The sequence below is a fragment of the Bombina bombina genome, chromosome 11 (genome assembly GCF_027579735.1).
Source record: "Bombina bombina isolate aBomBom1 chromosome 11, aBomBom1.pri, whole genome shotgun sequence".
NCBI lineage: Eukaryota > Metazoa > Chordata > Amphibia > Anura > Bombinatoridae > Bombina > Bombina bombina.
In genome coordinates, this window is record NC_069509.1 from 161,254,646 (window position 1) to 161,277,335 (window position 22,690).

Below are 22,690 nucleotides of genomic sequence, written 5' to 3' on the forward strand. Positions count from 1 at the left end.
ATACATTTGTAATAACAAATATTACTGAGTGTGCACAGCTTATGTCATAGGTTGTGAGAATACCTAAAATCCAAGATGGTGGCCCCCAGCACAAAGAGGCGGAGCTTCAGTATCTGGCACCTTTAAGCTATTATAACAGGAGAACAAGTAAAGAGATATGCAGGAAGAGGATGAAATACAATAACCTAGTGAGTAGTATCATTCTAGGATAGTTGTGCGCAGCTATTTAATGTCCCTTTTAATTTTCTAATGAAGGTGTCAACAAATCTGTTTTAAATTTAGGTGCCAATAAGAATATCGAAGAGCCAGTCATATATGGAGAATAACTGTTAGGAGCCAGGGGTAAAATCCTAGGAACCAGTGGCTCCTGTGTTTGTTGAGCCCTGCTCTAATGCACTGGGCATTTTACTATTGTTTTGTATTTTAAAAAGGTGTAGCCCATCTAGGTAACAACTGCTCTAGAGTGACTGGCTCACCCGCCACATCCAGCTGGAAAATTGGGAACAGCGTGTGGGCATTAAAGCAAAGTCCCGCCTTCCTTCCCTTTTCTGTAATGCCCCTACATTAGTATTAGTAGTAGTATTAGTAGTAGTATTAGTAGTAGTATTAGTAGTAGTATTAGTATTAGTAGTATTAGTATTAGTAGTAGTAGTATTAGTAGTAGTAGTATTAGTAGTAGTAGTATTAGTAGTAGTAGTATTAGTAGTAGTAGTATTAGTAGTAGTAGTATTAGTAGTAGTAGTAGTAGTAGTAGTATTAGTAGTAGTATTAGTAGTAGTATTAGTAGTATTAGTAGTAGTAGTAGTAGTAGTATTAGTAGTAGTATTTGTAGTAGTATTTGTAGTAGTAGTATTGTATAATTTGTTTTTTAAATGATTTTTCAATAAATGCTTTTGCTATTTATCTGCACACCTTGTGATGCCTGCTTCCTTTTGTGCCCATTAAGCACAAGTCTCTGGCCTATGACCAACTCTCTGGAGCAGAAGTACCCTCCCTTCCAATGTGGACTTCCAAAGAGTTTAAAAACAGGCATGCTGTAGTGCAATAGTAAAATGTTGTTGAATATTGAAGCATTTTTAATATTGCTCCTATGTTCATTGAATGTGTTAAGAATTGCAGGATACCTGAAAATGGTTCTTTAATATACAATTATGAAAGTGTGCATTTATAGTCTATTTGAACGTTACACCACATTGATCTAATATCCTTTCCCTTGCAGCAGTGCCATACTCTTTTATATGTATATAATTTGCCAACGAACAGAGACACGAAAAGTATCAGTAACCGCCTTCGACGTTTGTCTGATAATTGTGGGGGAAAGGTAATGACCATCTCTGGCAGCAGTGCCATCCTTCGTTTTATAAACCAGGAGAGTGCGGAGCGGGCTCAAAAGCGCATGGAAAACGAAGATGTGTTTGGCAACAGGATCGCTGTGTCTTTTACCCCTAAAAACAAGGATTTAATAGAAACAAAAAACTCTAACTGCACTGGAACAAAAAACATGAACTGCACTGGAACTGAGAAAACCAAGTCTCCCAAGAAACTGAGCAAAAACACCAAACTGTGCCTCACATCTAAAGATCAAAATGAAGCGTCCCCAAACGCTAAAGCTGCTGCTAGCAAAGTGACAACACAAAGCTCTGCCGCCAAAAATGCTAACGTAAAAAGTCTGCAGGTAAAATACTAGCAAAACCTCTTTACAATTTAAAATAAAATAGTTTTGTGCTATTTTTTTTGTCATGCTCCTGTAAATCCACATTGGTCTTAGTGGGTAGATATCCTCCAGACCTCATGGTAGTGGATAGAAACAATTGCCTCACGAAAGTCTGAGGCAATCTCTATCTCTTCACTGTGTATGTCCTTTTGTGAAGATGAATGCGAAAGTTAGCAACTGCTTGTTCCCTTCGGATATTTTCGTAGCTGGATTGATTCCTGTAAAAGATCCCCCAACACTAAGATCTGAGCAAATTCAAATCTTAGATTTGGGGATCTTTTACAGGAATCAATCAGGCTACGAAAATATCCAAAGGGAACGCACTTTTGCATTTGGAACATCACATAGGAGATTCGAATGCACATCCCTAATGTGCAGGGTTGATTAAAAATCCAAAGGTTATTCATCCTGCATTTGCATAATCGCCTAATGCATAACAAGACAATGTAATTGCACTTTTGTTGAACTTCCAATGTGTAGCATTGTTGATTATGCAACATTTTTTTTCCTTTGGATTCTTTCACTAAATTCTACCAATTATGTTTCCTTCAGTGCACAAAACATTTGGCAGGGAGGTCTTCATCTTCAGGTGTAGGCAGATATTATTCCCTAGGTTAACGAACACATCCGTTGCTATGGATCCAAATGGGAGAGATCCCAATCCTAAGCTTCACTGCAGTGGGGGTACTAGCTGCAATACGTTCAAGGCACACACACAGCAGCTTTACTCCAAAAGCTCCTTAAAAATCGCAAACTTTATTCCGGCAGGTTAAAATAAAGAGGATAACAATCTTACGCATTTTGCGCCCATAGTCTGGCAACCATGGGCGTGAAAAGCATAAAATGGTTTTATATTCTTGTAACATTTTTATCCTGTTGGAATAATAAAGGAGCTTTTGGAGTGCGATTGTTGTGTGCATTAGATGTTCTTCCCTCCCTAGCCTTCATGTGACCCTGCTTTGGCACTGATCTACTATCAGAAAAGCTAATTCATGCTTAAAGGGACATTTAAACACTAAAATAAATGTCATGCACCTTCCTCTAATTATGAGTGCCACAATTTTGAACCTAGGTTACACTGCAGGTATCTGAATATTTGCTGCACATGTGCAAATGCGTCCACACTAGAATTAATCATGGCTGCACCCGTAAGTAGGTGGAGGCAAGGAATTAACCTCCATTCTATAAAAAGTAACATTAAAGCACGTTTATTTGCAAAGTGACATTACAGCCAATGTTTTTACTGTCTAATTTTCCTGTCCTGAATAATTTATTTTCTCATCATACTTCAAGGGTTGTGTCCTGATGAGCTAGCTGTCCTTATCAGTCAGTGAGAATTTGTAAGCAATAACAAAACAATACTGCAATATTTAGTTTAATCTTGCATGCTAAACTGCTTTTGTTTAATACATTTCCAGGCATAATATTGACATATTAAAATTATATAAAAATGACTAGCATTTATATATGTTGGGGTGATAAATTAATTACTTGTATGTATAAATCTGCGGTCTGTATAAAATAGTTATATAATTATTTATTAAAGGGACAGTAAATGTAGGTTTTTCAAAATGCCTCATGCAAATATGACGATTGATCTATGTATCAATCGCGCAGTTCCTTGAGTGTCAGGGATGCGTGATCATTGATTAACAGGGATTTGCTGGAGACATACTGGGCATGCGCATAATGAAGTTACACAGGAACTGTAAAAAATTAAATTTCTCCAACATAGGTGTGTCCGGTCCACGGCGTCATCCTTACTTGTGGGATATTCTCTTCCCCAACAGGAAATGGCAAAGAGCCCAGCAAAGCTGGTCACATGATCCCTCCTAGGCTCCGCCTACCCCAGTCATTCTCTTTGCCGTTGTACAGGCAACATCTCCACGGAGATGGCTTAGAGTTTTTTAGTGTTTAACTGTAGTTTTTATTATTCAATCAAGAGTTTGTCATTTTGAAATAGTGCTGGTATGTACTATTTACTCAGAAACAGAAAAGAGATGAAGATTTCTGTTTGTATGAGGAAAATGATTTTAGCAACCGTCACTAAAATCCATGGCTGTTCCACACAGGACTGTTGAGAGCAATTAACTTCAGTTGGGGGAACAGTGAGCAGTCTCTTGCTGCTTGAGGTATGACACATTCTAACAAGACGATGTAATGCTGGAAGCTGTCATTTTCCCTCTGGGATCCGGTAAGCCATGTTTATTACGATTGTAAATAAGGGCTTCAAAAAGGGCTTATTAAGACTGTAGACTTTTTTTGGGCTAAATCGCTTGATTATTAACACATATTTAGCCTTGAGGAATCATTTTATCTGGGTATTTTGATATAATAATATCGGCAGGCACTGTTTTAGACACCTTATTCTTTAGGGGCTTTCCCAAAGCATAGGCAGAGCCTCATTTTCGCGCCGGTGTTGCGCACTTGTTTTTGAGAGGCATGGCATGCAGTCGCATGTGAGAGGAGCTCTGATAGGATAGTTGTGCTTTCAAAGATCCTATGGATAAAAAATTAGAAGGTTTGCTTAAAAAGATGTTTGTTCAGCAGGGTTACCTTCTACAACCAATTTCATGCATTGTCCCTGTCGCTACAGCCGCATGTTTCTGGTTCGATGAGCTGATAAAGGCGGTCGACAGTGATTCTCCTCCTTATGAGGAGATTATGGACAGAATCAATGCTCTCAAATTGGCTAATTCTTTCACCCTAGACGCCACTTTGCAATTGGCTAGGTTAGCGGCTAAGAATTCTGGGTTTGCTATTGTGGCACGCAGAGCGCTTTGGTTGAAATCTTGGTCGGCTGATGCGTCTTCCAAGAACAAGTTACTTAACATTCCTTTCAAGGGGAAAACGCTGTTTGGCCCGGACTTGAAAGAGATTATCTCGGATATCACTGGGGGTAAGGGCCACGCCCTTCCTCAGGATCGGCCTTTCAAGGCAAAAAATAAACCTAATTTTCGTCCCTTTCGTAGAAACGGACCAGCCCAAAGTGCTACGTCCTCTAAGCAAGAGGGTAATACTTCTCAAGCCAAGCCAGCTTGGAGACCAATGCAAGGCTGGAACAAGGGAAAGCAGGCCAAGAAACCTGCCACTGCTACCAAGACAGCATGAAATGTTGGCCCCCGATCCGGGACCGGATCTGGTGGGGGGCAGACTCTCTCTCTTCGCTCAGGCTTGGGCAAGAGATGTTCTGGATCCTTGGGCGCTAGAAATAGTCTCCCAAGGTTATCTTCTGGAATTCAAGGGACTTCCCCCAAGGGGGAGGTTCCACAGGTCTCAGTTGTCTTCAGACCACATAAAAAGACAGGCATTCTTACATTGTGTAGAAGACCTGTTAAAAATGGGAGTGATTCATCCCGTTCCATTAAGAGAACAAGGGATGGGGTTCTACTCCAATCTGTTTATAGTTCCCAAAAAAGAGGGAACGTTCAGACCAATCTTAGATCTCAAGATCTTAAACAAGTTTCTCAAGGTTCCATCGTTCAAGATGGAAACCATTCGAACTATTCTTCCTTCCATCCAGGAAGGTCAATTCATGACCACGGTGGATTTAAAGGATGCGTATCTACATATTCCTATCCACAAGGAACATCATCGGTTCCTGAGGTTCGCATTCCTGGACAAACATTACCAGTTCGTGGCGCTTCCTTTCGGATTGGCCACTGCTCCAAGGATTTTCACAAAGGTACTAGGGTCCCTTCTAGCTGTGCTAAGACCAAGGGGCATTGCTGTAGTACCTTACTTGGACGACATTCTGATTCAAGCGTCGTCCCTTCCTCAAGCAAAGGCTCACACGGACATTGTCCTGGCCTTTCTCAGATCTCACGGATGGAAAGTGAACGTGGAAAAGAGTTCTCTATCTCCGTCAACAAGGGTTCCCTTCTTGGGAACAATAATAGACTCCTTAGAAATGAGGATTTTTCTGACAGAGGCCAGAAAAACAAAACTTCTAGACTCTTGTCGGATACTTCATTCCGTTCCTCTTCCTTCCATAGCTCAGTGCATGGAAGTGATCGGGTTGATGGTAGCGGCAATGGACATAGTTCCTTTTGCACGCATTCATCTAAGACCATTACAACTGTGCATGCTCAGTCAGTGGAATGGGGACTATACAGACTTGTCTCCGAAGATACAAGTAAATCAGAGGACCAGAGACTCACTCCGTTGGTGGCTGTCCCTGGACAACCTGTCACGAGGGATGACATTCCGCAGACCAGAGTGGGTCATTGTCACGACCGACGCCAGTCTGATGGGCTGGGGCGCGGTCTGGGGATCCCTGAAAGCTCAGGGTCTTTGGTCTCGGGAAGAATCTCTTCTACCGATAAATATTCTGGAACTGAGAGCGATATTCAATGCTCTCAAGGCTTGGCCTCAGCTAGCGAGGGCCAAGTTCATACGGTTTCAATCAGACAACATGACAACTGTTGCGTACATCAACCATCAGGGGGGAACAAGGAGTTCCCTGGCGATGGAAGAAGTGACCAAAATCATTCTATGGGCGGAGTCTCACTCCTGCCACCTGTCTGCTATCCACATCCCAGGAGTGGAAAATTGGGAAGCGGATTTTCTGAGTCGTCAGACATTGCATCCGGGGGAGTGGGAACTCCATCCGGAAATCTTTGCCCAAGTCACTCAGCTGTGGGGCATTCCAGACATGGATCTGATGGCCTCTCGTCAGAACTTCAAAGTTCCTTGCTACGGGTCCAGATCCAGGGATCCCAAGGCGGCTCTAGTGGATGCACTAGTAGCACCTTGGACCTTCAAACTAGCTTATGTGTTCCCGCCGTTTCCTCTCATCCCCAGGCTGGTAGCCAGGATCAATCAGGAGAGGGCGTCGGTGATCTTGATAGCTCCTGCGTGGCCACGCAGGACTTGGTTCGCAGATCTGGTGAATATGTCATCGGCTCCTCCTTGGAAGCTACCTTTGAGACGAGACCTTCTTGTTCAGGGTCCGTTCGAACATCCGAATCTGGTTTCACTCCAGCTGACTGCTTGGAGATTGAACGCTTGATCTTATCGAAGCGAGGATTCTCAGATTCTGTTATCGATACTCTTGTTCAGGCCAGAAAGCCTGTAACTAGAAAGATTTACCACAAAATTTGGAAAAAATATATCTGTTGGTGTGAATCTAAAGGATTCCCTTGGGACAAGGTTAAGATTCCTAGGATTCTATCCTTCCTTCAAGAAGGATTGGAAAAAGGATTATCTGCAAGTTCCCTGAAGGGACAGATTTCTGCCTTGTCTGTGTTACTTCACAAAAAGCTGGCCGCTGTGCCAGATGTTCAAGCCTTTGTTCAGGCTCTGGTTAGAATTAAGCCTGTTTACAAACCTTTGACTCCTCCTTGGAGTCTCAATTTAGTTCTTTCAGTTCTTCAGGGGGTTCCGTTTGAACCCTTGCATTCCGTTGATATTAAGTTATTATCTTGGAAAGTTTTGTTTTTAGTTGCAATTTCTTCTGCTAGAAGAGTTTCAGAATTATCTGCTCTGCAGTGTTCTCCTCCTTATCTGGTGTTCCATGCAGATAAGGTGGTTTTACGTACTAAACCTGGTTTTCTTCCAAAAGTTGTTTCTAACAAAAACATTAACCAGGAGATTATCGTACCTTCTCTGTGTCCGAAACCAGTTTCAAAGAAGGAACGTTTGTTGCACAATTTGGATGTTGTTCGCGCTCTAAAATTCTATTTAGATGCTACAAAGGATTTTAGACAAACATCTTCCTTGTTTGTTGTTTATTCCGGTAAAAGGAGAGGTCAAAAAGCAACTTCTACCTCTCTCTCTTTTTGGATTAAAAGCATCATCAGATTGGCTTACGAGACTGCCGGACGGCAGCCTCCCGAAAGAATCACAGCTCATTCCACTAGGGCTGTGGCTTCCACATGGGCCTTCAAGAACGAGGCTTCTGTTGATCAGATATGTAGGGCAGCGACTTGGTCTTCACTGCACACTTTTACCAAATTTTACAAGTTTGATACTTTTGCTTCTTCTGAGGCTATTTTTGGGAGAAAGGTTTTGCAAGCCGTGGTGCCTTCCATTTAGGTGACCTGATTTGCTCCCTCCCTTCATCCGTGTCCTAAAGCTTTGGTATTGGTTCCCACAAGTAAGGATGACGCCGTGGACCGGACACACCTATGTTGGAGAAAACAGAATTTATGTTTACCTGATAAATTACTTTCTCCAACGGTGTGTCCGGTCCACGGCCCGCCCTGGTTTTTTTTTTTTTTTTAATCAGGTCTGATAATTTATTTTCTTTAACTACAGTCACCACGGTACCATATGGTTTCTCCTATGCAAATATTCCTCCTTAACGTCGGTCGAATGACTGGGGTAGGCGGAGCCTAGGAGGGATCATGTGACCAGCTTTGCTGGGCTCTTTGCCATTTCCTGTTGGGGAAGAGAATATCCCACAAGTAAGGATGACGCCGTGGACCGGACACACCGTTGGAGAAAGTAATTTATCAGGTAAACATAAATTCTGTTATTTTTTCCTTTTTATTTTATGCATCCAAGGTAAACGATAAGTCCTTTCTTGCATTTTCACATACGATGCTAAACAATGAATCGCTATACCAAAATAACAGCGATCCAGTGTTTACCATTGCGCTGTGCATGCGCAGTTTGAGTAGCTGGCCAGAAGCGCTTAACAAAAAAAGCGTGTGAACGAGCAGTAATGGGAGTTACTAGGGGTGTTAGCTCTTCCCTGGGGGTGAACTGTAAGCAGAGAGAGCACTCCCACAGTAGGATCGCCTTTATGGGTGGAGAGTTAGGACTTCCATAACGTTCATTTTTGGTAATTTCTATATGCTATTACTTCGTTTTAAAATGCTGTTTTAAAAAATATAATAGCTAAGTGCTCAGAATATTAGTCTGACAATATGTGATACGTAAAGTACCAACATTTACTGACACTTTAATATATATTTTAGGAGTTGTGCCAAATGCAGTCCAAATCGAGTTCTGGAAATAATCAGAGACACCCAGACCAAGAGAAGAAAAAGAATGGCGACAGACATGACGCTGCCGGGGTTAAATCTAGCTGCCATTCTTTAGGCGAAGTGCCTGTTACAGTGAAAAGTGTTGGGACAGAGGACCACTTTTTAAAACCTTTTCAAAAGTAGGTCATATAGTACATTTGCCAATGTTTTATGCATTTTTATTTTTTTTAAATGGATTACTGTAATCCTTTTTTTTTTCTTTCTTTTTTTCTTGCATACAATTTTTCTCTGCTGCTTGTGTCAGCTGGTAATGTCAGACAATGAGTGATTGATGAAAAGTCCATAGGTTACTGATTTTTACATATACATTTTAAATCTCTTTTGTTAAAAGGGGTGTTGTCTGTAGTAAATACACTCAGCAGTTTGTGAATATGCACACATAATACTGGTAGACTTTCAAGAATATGAATGTTGCAGTTTTTTTCTTTTTTCTAATGGCAGAGCGAATCCACAAAATCCATTCATAACCTATAAGAATTACTTCACCTGGCCACCAGGTGCAGGCAAAAAAATGGCAAATCCCTCTCACTTCCCCTACCCTCTCAATAGTTATTTGCTTCGTTCTTAGAGGTAGGCAGAGAGAAGTGCTCTGCTGAAGATTCTGATTTTATTGTCCTCAATGTATTGTTTCCTGCAAGAAAGGACAGTGGAGTTGTTGAAAGCCATGTAATTCTCTTAGTAGATTTGTGGTGTATGTTAGCTACTGGATGTCTCGGAAGTTCCTATGCCTCTTCCAGTTTTCTGCTATCCTCTTTTAGGCAAACAGTGTTGGTTACACTGATTTTCCTTTGAGCTACAGGACTCCTTCAGGATGCAAGAAGCTGGGGAAGTCCTGTTAATTTCCCCTTTCTTATGGCTTGTTGCTTAAGAAGATAGTGTGAGCATTCAGACTGCATGAATACAAGGATAAAATATGACCATAGATTCCAATGACCCTCCCAGAACGGGGGAATATCTTTAATCTGAAGTACAATAAAACTACATGGGCAATCTTGAAGAGAAGGGGTACTTCTGGTTAGATGTCATAGCTTTTTTGTGGGGTCTCATTATGCTCCGAAAAGCGGCACTGTGCTCCAACTGGACTTGCCATTCGGACCTAGTGTTTTTTGCAGTAGGGTCTACGCTGGGCCTCTGTCCTACAAAAGCATGCACTACAAGTTTTAAGCTCCCGGAAGTGTTACTACACCACTTTTTTTTTTTTTTTTTTTTTTTTATTTTTTAAATTTGCGGTTTGTGGTGTCTTTGGCTCCTCCTGGTGGCCAGGTGAAGTATTTTCTATAGGTAATGAATGGATTTCGTAGACTCGCTGCCAAGAAAGCGAAAATAATTTATCAGGTATATTTCTGTTTTGTGTTTTAAAATCCTTACATTCTATCGGTATTTCATGCTATTTGCTCATTCTACCACAATGAACATTTATTTTGGTCACTGTTCCTGTGTCCCCTGCCCCCCCTCCCAAACATTCTTCTTGCATGTCACTAGAGAGCTTGTGTACACTGCATGCCCTATTCTACAGATATCTATCCCTGCTATAGGTTACTCAGTGCTTGCTTAGACCAGTGCAGGAGCTTATTTTCATCTACTAAATGCTCCCAGGTTATACACTGGTCTTTTGCAACACAAGGCTAAATTGATGACGCACAATACGTACATGAAAACATTTTAGCTAGCTAGATATTCAGTAGAATCAGCCAGGTGGTGTTGCCCATTAAATATAGTTCAGTTTGTAGTATGAGCAAGAAATTAGGTTCTGACTAAACTTTTGGACTTCCTTCAAGCTAATCTTTAGGTCGTTTTTTAGTAGAATGTAAATCATTAGTAGTGATATGTGATTGAGTTCAGGAAGTCTTGTAGTATTAAGTGCTTTTAGAGTCTCTTTGGTCTCTTGTTGCAAAATTTGTTGTAGAAAAGAAATTCAGAACAAATTCCCATCTCTGGAGGTTACTACAGGTTGATATTTCTAGTCCACCGTAACAGTTGGATCTGACCTCCCCTGTGCTAGACCACTTTTTAAAAAAATAATTTGAAAGCTTAGTAATACAGTTCTAAATATTTTCTTTTAGATGGAACAGAAAAAAATATCTGGATAGTACAAAACACTTGAATTGTATAGGCGGCTGTATCTGCTATCATTTGAGGGTTTTTTTTTGTTTTTTAAAGGAACAATGACCATATTAGCAGAAGTGTTTCAAATTCTCCTCTTGAGAAGAAAGAAGATGATGAAATTGCATTTCAAATCAGTAACCCGTCTGCTTTTAGCAAACTCAGGGGATCACGGCATCGGAGTCCTTTACGTTCATCTCCAAGTTGTTGGTCTTCAAGGTAAGACCTACTCTTGACCTACTTGGATGACTGGTCTTAATCTTGTCTTGATCTGTGTTTTTTTATTTTTTATTATTTTTTTTTCCTTCGCAGAAGTTTGTCACCGAGTCTTTCAAACCGTTCTTCTTCCCCACTTGCTGTTAACCAGACAATTGCTGGAGAGTGCACAGGAGATCCATTTGCATACGGCACTGATATTCACATTGCCAATCTGGACTACAGAATGTCTAGAAAAGAACTTCAGAAAACCCTCTTTGACCTATTTTCCAGGCATGGAAAGGTAACTTCCTCAGTCTCTTGCTTCATTAACTAAAATGATCCTATCCATTGTTCTTGGTGTAATAAGTTATCAAGGCTTGCCATTAAAGTGACATAACACATGTTCAAGCACATGAAAGTGATGCTGTAAAAAGCTGACTAGACACTATCACCTAAACATCTGTGTAAAAAGGAAGAAATCTACCTCAAAGGTCTTAAAGGGACAGTCTAGTCAAAATTAAACTGATTCAAATAGGGAATGCAATTGTAAACAACTTTCCAATTCACTTTTATCAAATTTGCTATGTTCTTTTGGTATTCTTGATTCAAATCTAAACCTAGGTAGGCTCATGCTAATTTCTAAAACCTTTAAAGGCTGCCCCTTATTTCATTGCATTTGGCAGTTTTTCACAGCTAGAGGGCGTAAGTTCATGTGCCATACAGATAACGTGACCATGCCTGTGGATTTAAAAGTGAGAGGGCACTGATTAGCTAAATGCAAGTCTGTCAAAAGAACTGAAGTAAGGGGGCATTCTGCAAAGGCTTATAGATAAATATAATCAGAGGTAAAAAGTATTTTAATATAACAGTGTTGGTTATGCAAAACGGGGTAATAAAGGTATTTATCTTTATAAACCATAACGATTCTGGAGTAGACTGTCCTTTTAAGTATTCTCTGTAAGGAGACTTTAAGCAGCTAGTCAGGATGCTTGTCCCAGGACTTGCAAGGCAGGGTGCATCTGTTGTGTGCAGGCAGTAATTTTATTTTCCTTTTCATTCTGTTCTGTGAAATATGCCATTTCAGTGAAATCTCATGAAATCTCAGCACTGCTGATTGGCTATTGTGTTTTTTAATGGTGTACACAGCACTTACTCTGGTGAGCTGGGGAAATGGAGAGTCCACAAAGTCATCAATTACTAGTGGGAATATCACTCCTGGCCAGCAGGAGGAGGCAAAGCGCACCACAGCAAAGCTGTTAAGTGTCACTCCCCTTCCGATAAATCCCCAGTCATTCTCTTTGCCTCTGTCAATGTCTGCCGGGGCCGTGACATAGCATCTGGTACCGTGTTATAGAATCCTATTTTGTATGGGGCTAACTGTTTTCCACCATTACAGATCGTGGCGGGAAGGACAGTACAATATTGCAGGCTGTGAGAAACATGCACTTGTATGAAGCGCAGTTTCTCGTTGGCGGGTCATGTGACCTGCGTCTCTGCTTAGTCTCAGATTGATCAGCTAGCGGTGTGTGCTTTCTCTGAGGCCATTATTTCAGATCACCCAGGTACACTGAAGAGGGTCAGTTCATGATGACCATAGACTTGAAGGATGCGTATATTCATGTTCCATCCACAGGGATCATCACAAGTTCCTGAGATTCTCATTTCTAGTCAAACTTTTTCAGTTTGACTTTTCCATTTGACCTTGCCACAGCTCCCAGAACTTTCTCAAAGGTTCTGGGGGCTCTCTTGATAGTGATCAGGTCTCGAGGAATTCCAGTGACGTCCTACCTAAACGATATTTTTTTTTTTTCCAACAAGCAAACTCTCATTTAGAGATCTTGTTGTGTGTGTTTTTTTTTTTTTCTGTTTTTTTTTTTTCTACGTTCCCATGGATAGAAAGTGAATCTGGAAAGAGTTCCCTTGTTCCAGCTACAAGGGTAATTTCCTTAGGGGCCATAATAGATTCCCTATCTATGAAAATATTTCTGCCAGAGGTCAGAAAATAAAGATTCTTGCCTCTCTGCAGTCTGCTGTTCAGCCATCAGTGGCTCAATGTATGGAGGTAATTGGTCTGATGGTCGCTTCCCTTTGCTCGATTTCATTTGAGAGCAGTTATGCATGCTCAGACATTGGAACAGGGATCATGCAGATCTGTCTCAGAGGATAGATTTAGATCAGTTGACAAGAGGCTCTCTCTCCTGTGGTGGCTTTCTTAGGAGCATGTGTCACAGTTCACATGCTTCCGGAGACCTTCCTGGGTGATTTTGGCCATGGGCGCCAGTCGGCGGGGCTGGGGAGCAGTCTGGGACTTGTTAAAGGTGCTGGTAGTATGGACTCGGTAGAAATCTGCTTTCCCCATGAATATATCTTTGAGTTTAGAGCAATTTACAATGCTCTGATGACTTGGCCTCAGTTGTCCTTAGCCTGGTTTATCAGGTTTCAATCTGATTGTCATCTCGTGGCTTACATCAACCACCAGGGAGGAACCCGGAGTTCCTTAGCCACGAAGGAGGTGGCTCGAATTGTTCTGTGGGCAGAAGCTCACATTTGCTTATCTGCCATCCACATTCCTGGAGTGGACAACTGGGAAGTGGACTTGCTGAGCAGACAGACTTTTTATCCCAAGGAGTGGGCTCTCTGGAGGTATTTTCCAGGTTAACCCTCAAATGGGGGATGCCGGAGTTGGATCTGATGGCTGCTTGGCAGAATGTTCCTTGATATTTCAGTATGGCATACTTGTTTCCTCTGTTTTGCTCTCCTTCCACAAGTCATTGCTCGTATCAAATGAGAGAGCATCAGTAATTCTATTAGCTTCTGCGTGGCCTTGCAGGATCTGGTATGCAGACCTAGTGAAGATGTCATCTCTTCCACCTTGGAGGTTGCCTCTGAGGAAGGACCTTCTATCTCAGGGTCCTTTCTTTCATTTAAATCTCGTTTCTCTGAAGCTGACTGCTTGGAGATTGATCGCTTAGTTCTGTCTAAGTGTGGTTTTTCTGAGTCGGTCTTTGAGACCATGATTCAGGCTCACACGCCTGTTACTAGAAAGTTTTATAAGGTATGGTAAATACCTTTATTGGTGTAAATCCAAAGGTTAGGATTTTGTATTTTCTCCAGAAATTTCTGGAGAAGGGATTGTCGGCCAGTTCTCTGAAGGGTCAGATTTCTGCATTCTCTATTTTGTTTCTCAAGCGTCTGGCAGATGTTCCAGATGTTCAATCTTTTTTTTCAGGCCCTGGTCAGAATCAGTCCTGTGTTAGTCTGTTTCTTCTCCTTGGAGCCTTAACCTTGTTAAAGTGTTTGCAGCAGGCTCCGTTTGAGCCTATGCATTCCATAGCTATTGAGTTGTTATCTTGGAAGATTTCATTTCTTATTGCTTTCGCTTCTGCTCAGAGTTTCGGAACTCTCGGCTTTGCATTGTGATTTGACTTATCTCATCTTTCATGCTAAGTAGGTTCTTCGTACTAAGTTAGGTTTTCTTCCAAAAGTGGTTTCAGATAGAAATATTAATCAGGAAATTGTTGTTCCTTCTCTGTTCTAATCAGTCTAATAAGGAACGTTTGTTGCACAGCTTGGATGTTGTGCATGCTTTAATTTTTTTTTTTTATATACAGGCGACTAAAAATTTTTGCCAGTCTTCTGTCCTGTTTGTTTCTCTGGAAAGCTTAAGGGTCAGAAAGCTACAGCTCCTTCTCTTTAGCTATGGTTGAGTAGTATTATTTGTCTTATGAGACTGCTGGTCAGCAACCTCCTGAGAGAATTACGGCTCATTCCACGAGGGTTGTCTCCTGTTCTTGGGCTTTCATAAATGAAGCTTCTGTGGAACAGATTTGTAAGGCTGCAACTTGGTCCTCTTTGCATACTTTTTCCAAATTCTACAAATTTGATACTTTTGCCTCAGCTGAGGCTTCTTTTGGAAGAAAGGTTCTTCAAGCAGTGGTGCCTTCTGTTTAGGTTCCTGTCCTGCACTCCCTCCCTAGTCATCTGTGTCCTCTAGCTTGGGTATTGGTTCCCACTAGTAATTGAATGACGACGTGGACTCTCCATATCTTAGGACGGAAAACAAGATTTATGCTTACCTGATCTTTCTTTCTGGATATGGAGAGTCCACGACCCCACCCTTACATTTTAACACAGTTATTTTTTGGCTAAACCTCAGGCACCTCTACACCTTTGTGTTATTTCTTTTTTCCATTTCCCTTCAGTCGAATGACTGGGGTTTATTGGTAGGGGAGGGACACTTAACAGCTTTGCTGTGGTGCTCTTTGCTGCCTCCTGCTGGCCAGTAGTGATATTCCCACTAGTAATTGATGACATTGTAAACTCTCCATATCAGTAAAGAAATAGATTTATCAGGTAAGCATAAATCCTTGTTTTTTACATAGAGATGTTCAGGTGATATTTTCCTATCCGCTTTTTAGTTATGCTGCATCACTTTCAAGGGGTTTAGCATATGCGTGTTATGTCCCGTTAATCGTAGTATTTTGGTGTTTGTTTTTCTATGTCTTACTGAAGTCTCAAACTTTTTTTTTCAGCTAAAACATGTTGAACTCAGCCCTCATACGGACTATCAGTTGAAAGCTACGGTGCAGATGGAAAACCTCCAGGAAGCAATTTGTGCTGTAAACAGTTTGCATCGATATAAAATTGGTAGCAAGAGGATCCAGGTTTCGCTTGCCACAGGGGCAACAAATAAATCGCTTTCTATGTTAAGGTTTGTGCTTAATGTGTTACTTGCTGGGTTTCGGGTTAAGCTTTTTGTTTAAATAAACTCTTATATAGAACCAGAAGGAACTTTTTTATTGCAATTTTATTTAAAGAGCTGTGTGGTTTGTGTGGCGCTCCCCCCCCCTTAATCTTAGTAGGTATGTTAAAGGGCCAGTATACACCAATTTCCATATAACTGCATGTAATAGACACGACTATAAAGAAGACTATAAATACAGATGCTGATATTAAAATCCAGTATAAAACCTTTTTATAAACTTATTTAGAAGCTCCCAATTTAGCACACTTGATAAGTTTAGGCTAGGACACCCATTGCAACGGGCTGATGAGAAAACAAAAAGACAGACCCTCTTTCTTCCCCCCCCCCCCCATCTTGATACTTTGGGGCTTGGTTAGAAATCTGAAAATCAGCACAATGCTCATTGGCTCATAACTTGTACATAACTTGACTTTTAAGACATAGGCTCCTGTTTATCTTTTTAAGCGCCATTGTTATGGGTATGCATAGTGTGCTCCGTGATTAATATACATTAGAGGAGCTGGACAAGGGTGCATTTTTTTTTTAGCAGTTTAGGTCTACTTATTTCCTCATATAGAGGGATTTAGTCAACGGAATAGAGCTTTTCCGTGCCTACTTTTGGCCACGCCTCTGTCTTCATGTCGGAGCGGTGCCATTTTAGAAGTTTGAGAGCTGTATTCTCTCCGTTCTGTCTTCCGACCTGAGATCGGAATGGAGTTGAAGTCTGCCTACTTAAGTGTTTGTTTCTATACAAGGGGTAGTACACTCACTCTGAGAAATATTGGGGGGGGTGTGGGAGATAGCCCTTACGATCATCCCTTTTCTTTTTTTTTTTTTTTTTTTTTTTTTTTTTTTTTTTTTTTTATACAGACTCTACTAGATGTTGCATAGTTTTTGTAATAAACAGTGAAAGGGAATGGATCAGAAGGAAATTAGGAATCTTTTCTTCCCCCTACCTTGGAAGCAACTATTTGTGTAAAAACAATGTTGACCTGTTTGTATTTGATGTGTTACATAGGTCCCACATCTTATCCAATCAATATTTTATTTGACTAAGAGTATTGAACAGAGGTCTGTTCTTAAATACATTTAGAATTTTAGGTAATCACTATAATCGTTGAGTGTCATTTTAAATTTTATATAATTTAATTTCCAAGGTTATTATTGGCCTCATGTCTCCCTAGAAGATGCTGTTTAGACTGTCACAGCTTCCTCTCCTGATGTCCCAAGCCTTTGTATGGTATCACATGCAGTGCCCTGCGGTTCCTCTATCTCCAGGAGGAGTTAATTGCTTGCATAAGGGTCTGCCCAGGTATTTTCGAATATCTGTGGCATTTTCTGTTTTTCCTATCTTAAAGGGAAGTAGCAAGAGGAAGTTTAACGAATCAGTAAGGTTTCTGCTCTGCTTGCTGCTACACATATTGCTTCTCTTTTATAATCCGATAAGGAGGATAGTCGGTAGCATCTGAGGAATAAAACTTTAAATTGGACAGTATAATTCCTTCTTCTGGTGCTGAAGTAGTTATCTTCAGAATCAAGCCTGAACTCCTTTGTGTATTATTTAAGAAGGTTGGGCTACTGGATAGACCTCGGCTCCCCTGTTGTCAATCTTCAATCTAGTAAATTTAATATACACTATATAAGATTCTTTGTGAAAAATTTTCCTGTTCCCGTGCTAGGAGAATTTTCTCAGGTATTGGAGAGGTCAAGGATTCCTTTTCCCCATCTCCTGTCAGTAATAAGCTGTCTCCTTTAAAATGTCATGGCACAGGGTGCTTGAAGCACTAGGGGCCATTGATATTCTAGTTAAGAGATCGTTAAAAAAAAAAAAAAAAGAGCATCTATCCTCTAAATGGAATAAGGATGGAAGTCTTTATGGACAAGGTCGGCATCCTTTTGGTGCGATGCCTGGTCTGCTTCGATTTGGAGTAATCCTTGAGAAGATCCAGGACAGAAGGGCTGTTTGGTCAATCTTTTATGTTGCTTCCTCCATAAAATCAGGAAGTCTTCTCCTTTGCCTTCCAAGCTGGGGCAGTTAAAGTCCTCTTGGATACCCAATCGGTCTTGGATCAGGGAATTAAGGAAACCCGCAGCTATCTTTCATTCAGCATGTAGAGTTTGCCCCGAGCCAGGTTTGGGTCCTGTAGGTGGCAGTCTATCTCATCCCTTGATACAAGATGCCCTAAATCTATAAAGGATTGTGGATATAGTATTACTGGGTTATGAATTGGAATTAAACTCTTTCCTCCCATGAGCAGGTTCCTCCTCTTAGGTTTATGGGTAGACCAGATAAGAAAAGAGACATTCTTGAAATGTGTTCAGGATCTTCATTCCTGGGAGTAATTGTTCCAGTTACATTTTTGGAACAGAGTTTGGTTTCTTTTTCATTCTATCGGAAAAAAGAGGGAACTTTTAGTCTTAATGTAGGCAGTAAATGTGTAACCCAAGGTTCTCAGAGTACCCTTTTCTTCAAGATGGAGACTATTCATTCCATTCTTCCTTGGTGCAAGATGGTCAATTTATAACGACTTTAAACTTTAAGGATACGTTCCCTTGGGTTCCCATTCAATTATCTCAGATATTCTGAGTTTTGTTCTTTCACCCAAACTCTTTCAGTTTGTGGTTTAACAATGGCTTTGCCTCAGCTCCCAGTGTTTTTCTCTTTCTGGTTTGCAACTCGGTCCCGGGATTGCAGGGGCGTCCCTCCTGGACGTCCTATTGGTTCAGGCACCATCCTTCTACAAGCAAGATCTTATTTGGAGGTCTTTGTTGGCCTTTTAGTTCCACGAATGAAAGTGGAACTGGAAATGAGCTTCCTTGTCTCTGCTACAAGGGTAGTGTGCTTAGGGACTATATTTTATTCCTCCTCGATATGTTTGATGGAGGTCAGAAGAGCCAAAATCCTTCCTCTTGCCTCTTTAGTCTACTGTTTGACAGTAACTCTGGTCCTGGGAATCAGTGGCTCTGTGTATGTAGGTGATTGGTCTGATGGTGATTTCTATGGACATCATTCCCTTGCTCGTTATCGTTTGAGAACTCTGCAGTTCTGAATGCTCAGACAGTGGAGGGTATTGTCCGGCTTGTCTCGTGAATCTAGTTCAGTCTACGGGTCTCTTCCCGTGCTGGTTTTATTTGGAGATCATCTCCCTGGAACCGCAGCCACCAGCCTTCTGGGTTGGGAAGGAGTCTTGAACTTGTTGAAGGCGCAGGGACTCTGGTCCTGGGAGATGTCTGCTCTCCCCTTTATTTGGCGTTGAGCGATTTTATAATGCTCTGTTTTTGGCCTCATTTGCCTTTAGCCCAGTTTATCGGGTTCCAGTCAGACAACTTAGCCTCTGTGGCTTACATCATCCTCCAGGGAGGAACTCTGGGTTCCTTGATCACGAAGGATGTTTCAGATTTTCTGTGGGCAGGTCCTCACATTTCTGGAGTGGACATCTGGGATGCGGATTATGAGCAGAAAGACTTTCCATTCCGGGGAGTGGTAACTCCATCCAGAAGTGTTCTCCAAGTTATCTACCAAATGGGTGTTTCCAGAATGGGTTCTGGTGGGGTCTCGTCAAAACTTAAGTTTCCAAGTTCGGTCTGAGGTTAAGAGATCCTCAAGCCTTTCTAATACATGCTTGGGCAGTTCCGTGGAACTTCAGGTTGGGGTATCCTCCTGTTTGTTACCCTTACGTGAGTCATCGTTTGGATCAAGCAGGAGAGAGCGTTGTTGTTGTTCTAGCTCCTGCGTGGCCTCGCAGGATCTGGTAGGTGGATCTGGTAGAGATGCCGTCTCTACTTCCGTGAAAGCTTATGCTGAGGAAGGATCCTCTGCTTCAGCGGTCCGTCTTTCATCCAACTGCCGTTTCTCGGAGGCTGACTGCTTGGAGATTGTACACTTTTTTTTTTTTTTTTTTTTTTTTTTTTTCTTTTTTTTTAAGCTAAACATGGGTTTTTCTAATCGGTTTTTGAGACCACGATTCAGGATTGTAAGCCTATCACTAGAAAGGTTTCTATAAGATATGGCAGGATCCCAAGGATCTTTTTCCTTTCTCCAGGTGGGCCTTGAGAAGGGGTTATCTGTTAGTACCCTTAAGAGTCTGATTTCGTCTTTTTCTGATGCATAATCATCTGGTGAACGTGCCAGAGGTACAAACCTTTTATCAAGTCCTGGTCTGAATCAGGACTGTGTTTGAGGCAGTTGCTCCCTTGGAGTCTTAACCTTTTATTTTTAAAGTGTTGTGTTTTGTTTTTTTTGTTTGTGGGTTTTTTTTTTTTTTGGTTTTTTTTTTTCAGGCTCAGTTTGAGCCTAGGCTTCCATAAATATTAAATTATCTTGGAAAGTTTTGCTTCTTCTGTTATTTCTTCTGCTCAGAGGGTTTCCGAACTCTCAGCTTGCAGTGTGGTTTTCCTTATCTCGAAATAAGGCAGTTCTTCGTCCCAAGTTTGGTGTTATTCCTAAGATTATGTCGGACAGAGATTTTAGTCAGGAACTTGTTGTTCCTTTTTGTTTTAATCTTCTCATAAAGATTGTCTGTTGTACATCTTAGATGTTGTGCGGGCCCTTAGATTTTTTTTCTACAGGCTACTAGGGACTTTGTCAGTCCTCTGTATTGTGCGTTTCTGGACAGAGAATTACAGCTCACTCCACTAGGGCGGTGTTTGTTTTTTTTTTGTTAGGGGGGGGGGGTTCAAGAAATAGGCGTCTGTAGTACAGATTTGTAAGGCGGCGACTTGGCCTTCTTTGCTCACTTATGCTAAAGTCTAAGTTTGATTCTTTTGATTTGTCTGAGTGTTTTCTTTGGGTGAAAGGGTCTTCAAGCAGCGGTGCCTTATGTTTAGGTTACCGGTCTTGTCCCTCCCGTATCATGTGTCCTCTAGCTTGGGTATTGATTCCCAACAGTAATTGATGATGATCCGTGGACTCACCGTGTCATTAGAAAGAAAAAAATTAAGCTTACCTGATTTCTTTCTTGACACGGTGAGTCTACGGCCCTCCTTGCTTTTCAGACAGGTTTTTTTTTTATATAAACCTCTGCACCTTATTTCTTTTCTCTCCTTTTCCTTCGGTCGAATGACTGGGGTTTGTGGGAAGAAAAGTGATACTCTGTGATGCTCTGCTGTGGTGCTCTTTGCCGCCTCCTGCTGGCCAGGAGTGATATTCCCAACAGTATTTGGTGATGATCCAAGGACTCACCATTTCAAGAGAGAAATAAATTTATCAGCTAAGCATAACATTTTTTTTTTTTTTCAGCTAGTAATTTATTTCTGTAAGATACCAATAAGAAAGGGCGCTTTTTTTTTTTTTTTTTTTCTCTTTCCTCCCTCTTTTCACCCCCCCCCCCCCCCTGTGAATTCTTGCACATTCAGTAGGAGCTGGTTACTCAGTGTAAATATTAAAGGACTGAGCACATTTTTTAATGTAAGTTGATTGGAAAGTTGTTTTTTAAATTGCTGCTCGATCTGAGTCACAAAAGTTTAATTTTGACTTGAGTGTCCCTTTCAACTTTTTTTTTTTTTTTTTTTTTACAGCTATGAAACCATTTCCATTCTTCAAGATGCTCCAGCCTGCTGTCTGCCTTTATTTAAGTTTACAGAAATCTATGAAAAAAAGTAGGTTTTCTTTTATTAATTGTCACGATTGTCATATATTTAACCAGTGAATTTTTATAAAAACTATAAAACATGAAGTCTTGTATGAAAGACTTGAGATTTTACATAAAGTCTCAAATCCATTGCAAATCCTGATTACAATTCAAATACTAAGCATATACTGAGAAGCAATTCTCAAATAAGAGAAATATGAATTTCTGTATCTACGGCCATTTAAAGGGATAAAGGTTTCAGTTTATTTTGCTTGTAGACTTCTTGTTGGTATAGTTGCGTTGTTTCAGTCCTCTGTTTGTCCTCAATTGAAATGTAACCATATTTTAACTGCATTAGTTTCTTTATAACCTTTATCTAAATCGGTGATTGCTAACCTTGGCGCCTCCATGTTTTGGAAATACTTTTCCCATGATGCTCAACTAGACTGCAGTGCCTAGGCATCATGGGAAATGTAGTTTGAATACATCTAGGTTGCAAAGATTCGCAATCACTGATCTAAATGGCGACTTATTTCCTGCTAATGTTCTGCTTCCCCATCACAGCATAGTGTGTACCTATAATATGGCCACTAATTGTGGAAACCTTTCCACAACATAATTTTTGTACTGAAGGAAAAAAAGGGGAAATTTGCAAATACAGGTGTACCACGCTCATACAGTGGGTTTTAGCTTTCTTTTCACTTGCCAGTGTGTTTAAAAATTTGAAAACATGTGTGAACTAACTTATATTAGGGGTGCAACAGTGCTATGTTTAGTTTAACACTAGCACAGTATTCAATAATTACTGTAGTACAATTTGCCAGACTATAGCACTGAGAAACAGATTGTACTGTAATGCTGTAAACAGAGTGAACTGCGCAATAACAAAATGGTGCCAGTTACTTTTCTCGCTATCTTACGAAGATTGGAGCACTGTTTCAAAATCCTTGGAGGTTGAACTTCAGCTCCACAAAGCTCTGGTTTAGCGAAGCACTGTAAAGTGAAGTATACCTGTACTGTAAAAAAAAAAAAAAAATTTCTTCCATATACTACCAGAATGACAAAAACACATCCCTGCATGCCGGAGGTGGGCTAAAGACATAAATACTTAATGTGTGTTAGATGAGGAGGGCCATAGCAATAGGTATGTGTATTAGACTATTTCGTTATGTCGATTGAAGAAAAAGGCTGCTTTTGGTATTTGTCTCTTTTCGGAGAATAATATCCTCTAGTGCAAGTGAAACTCACTAAGATATGTGCAAATCCAGAATTGTTTCACTTGCACAAGAGGAGGATATTTGTTTCCGAAAAGAGACAAATACTGAAAGTAGCCTCTGACTTCCGCATTCGACAGTGAATGAAATTGCTG

At 40.9% G+C, this 22,690-nt stretch overlaps 1 protein-coding gene across 1 annotated transcript in view; it reads left to right on the top strand.

The window, feature by feature from the left end:
* MARF1 (meiosis regulator and mRNA stability factor 1) overlaps positions 1 to 22,690 on the top strand; it is a 173,273-nt gene that overhangs the window by 52,240 nt on the left and 98,343 nt on the right. Inside the window, exons 8-13 of the mRNA XM_053694533.1 lie at positions 1,220 to 1,675; positions 8,638 to 8,825; positions 10,867 to 11,028; positions 11,122 to 11,308; positions 15,540 to 15,718; positions 21,269 to 21,349. Of these exons, the coding sequence (XP_053550508.1) occupies positions 1,220 to 1,675; positions 8,638 to 8,825; positions 10,867 to 11,028; positions 11,122 to 11,308; positions 15,540 to 15,718; positions 21,269 to 21,349 (1,253 nt within the window). The remainder of the gene's footprint in view (positions 1 to 1,219; positions 1,676 to 8,637; positions 8,826 to 10,866; positions 11,029 to 11,121; positions 11,309 to 15,539; positions 15,719 to 21,268; positions 21,350 to 22,690) is intronic.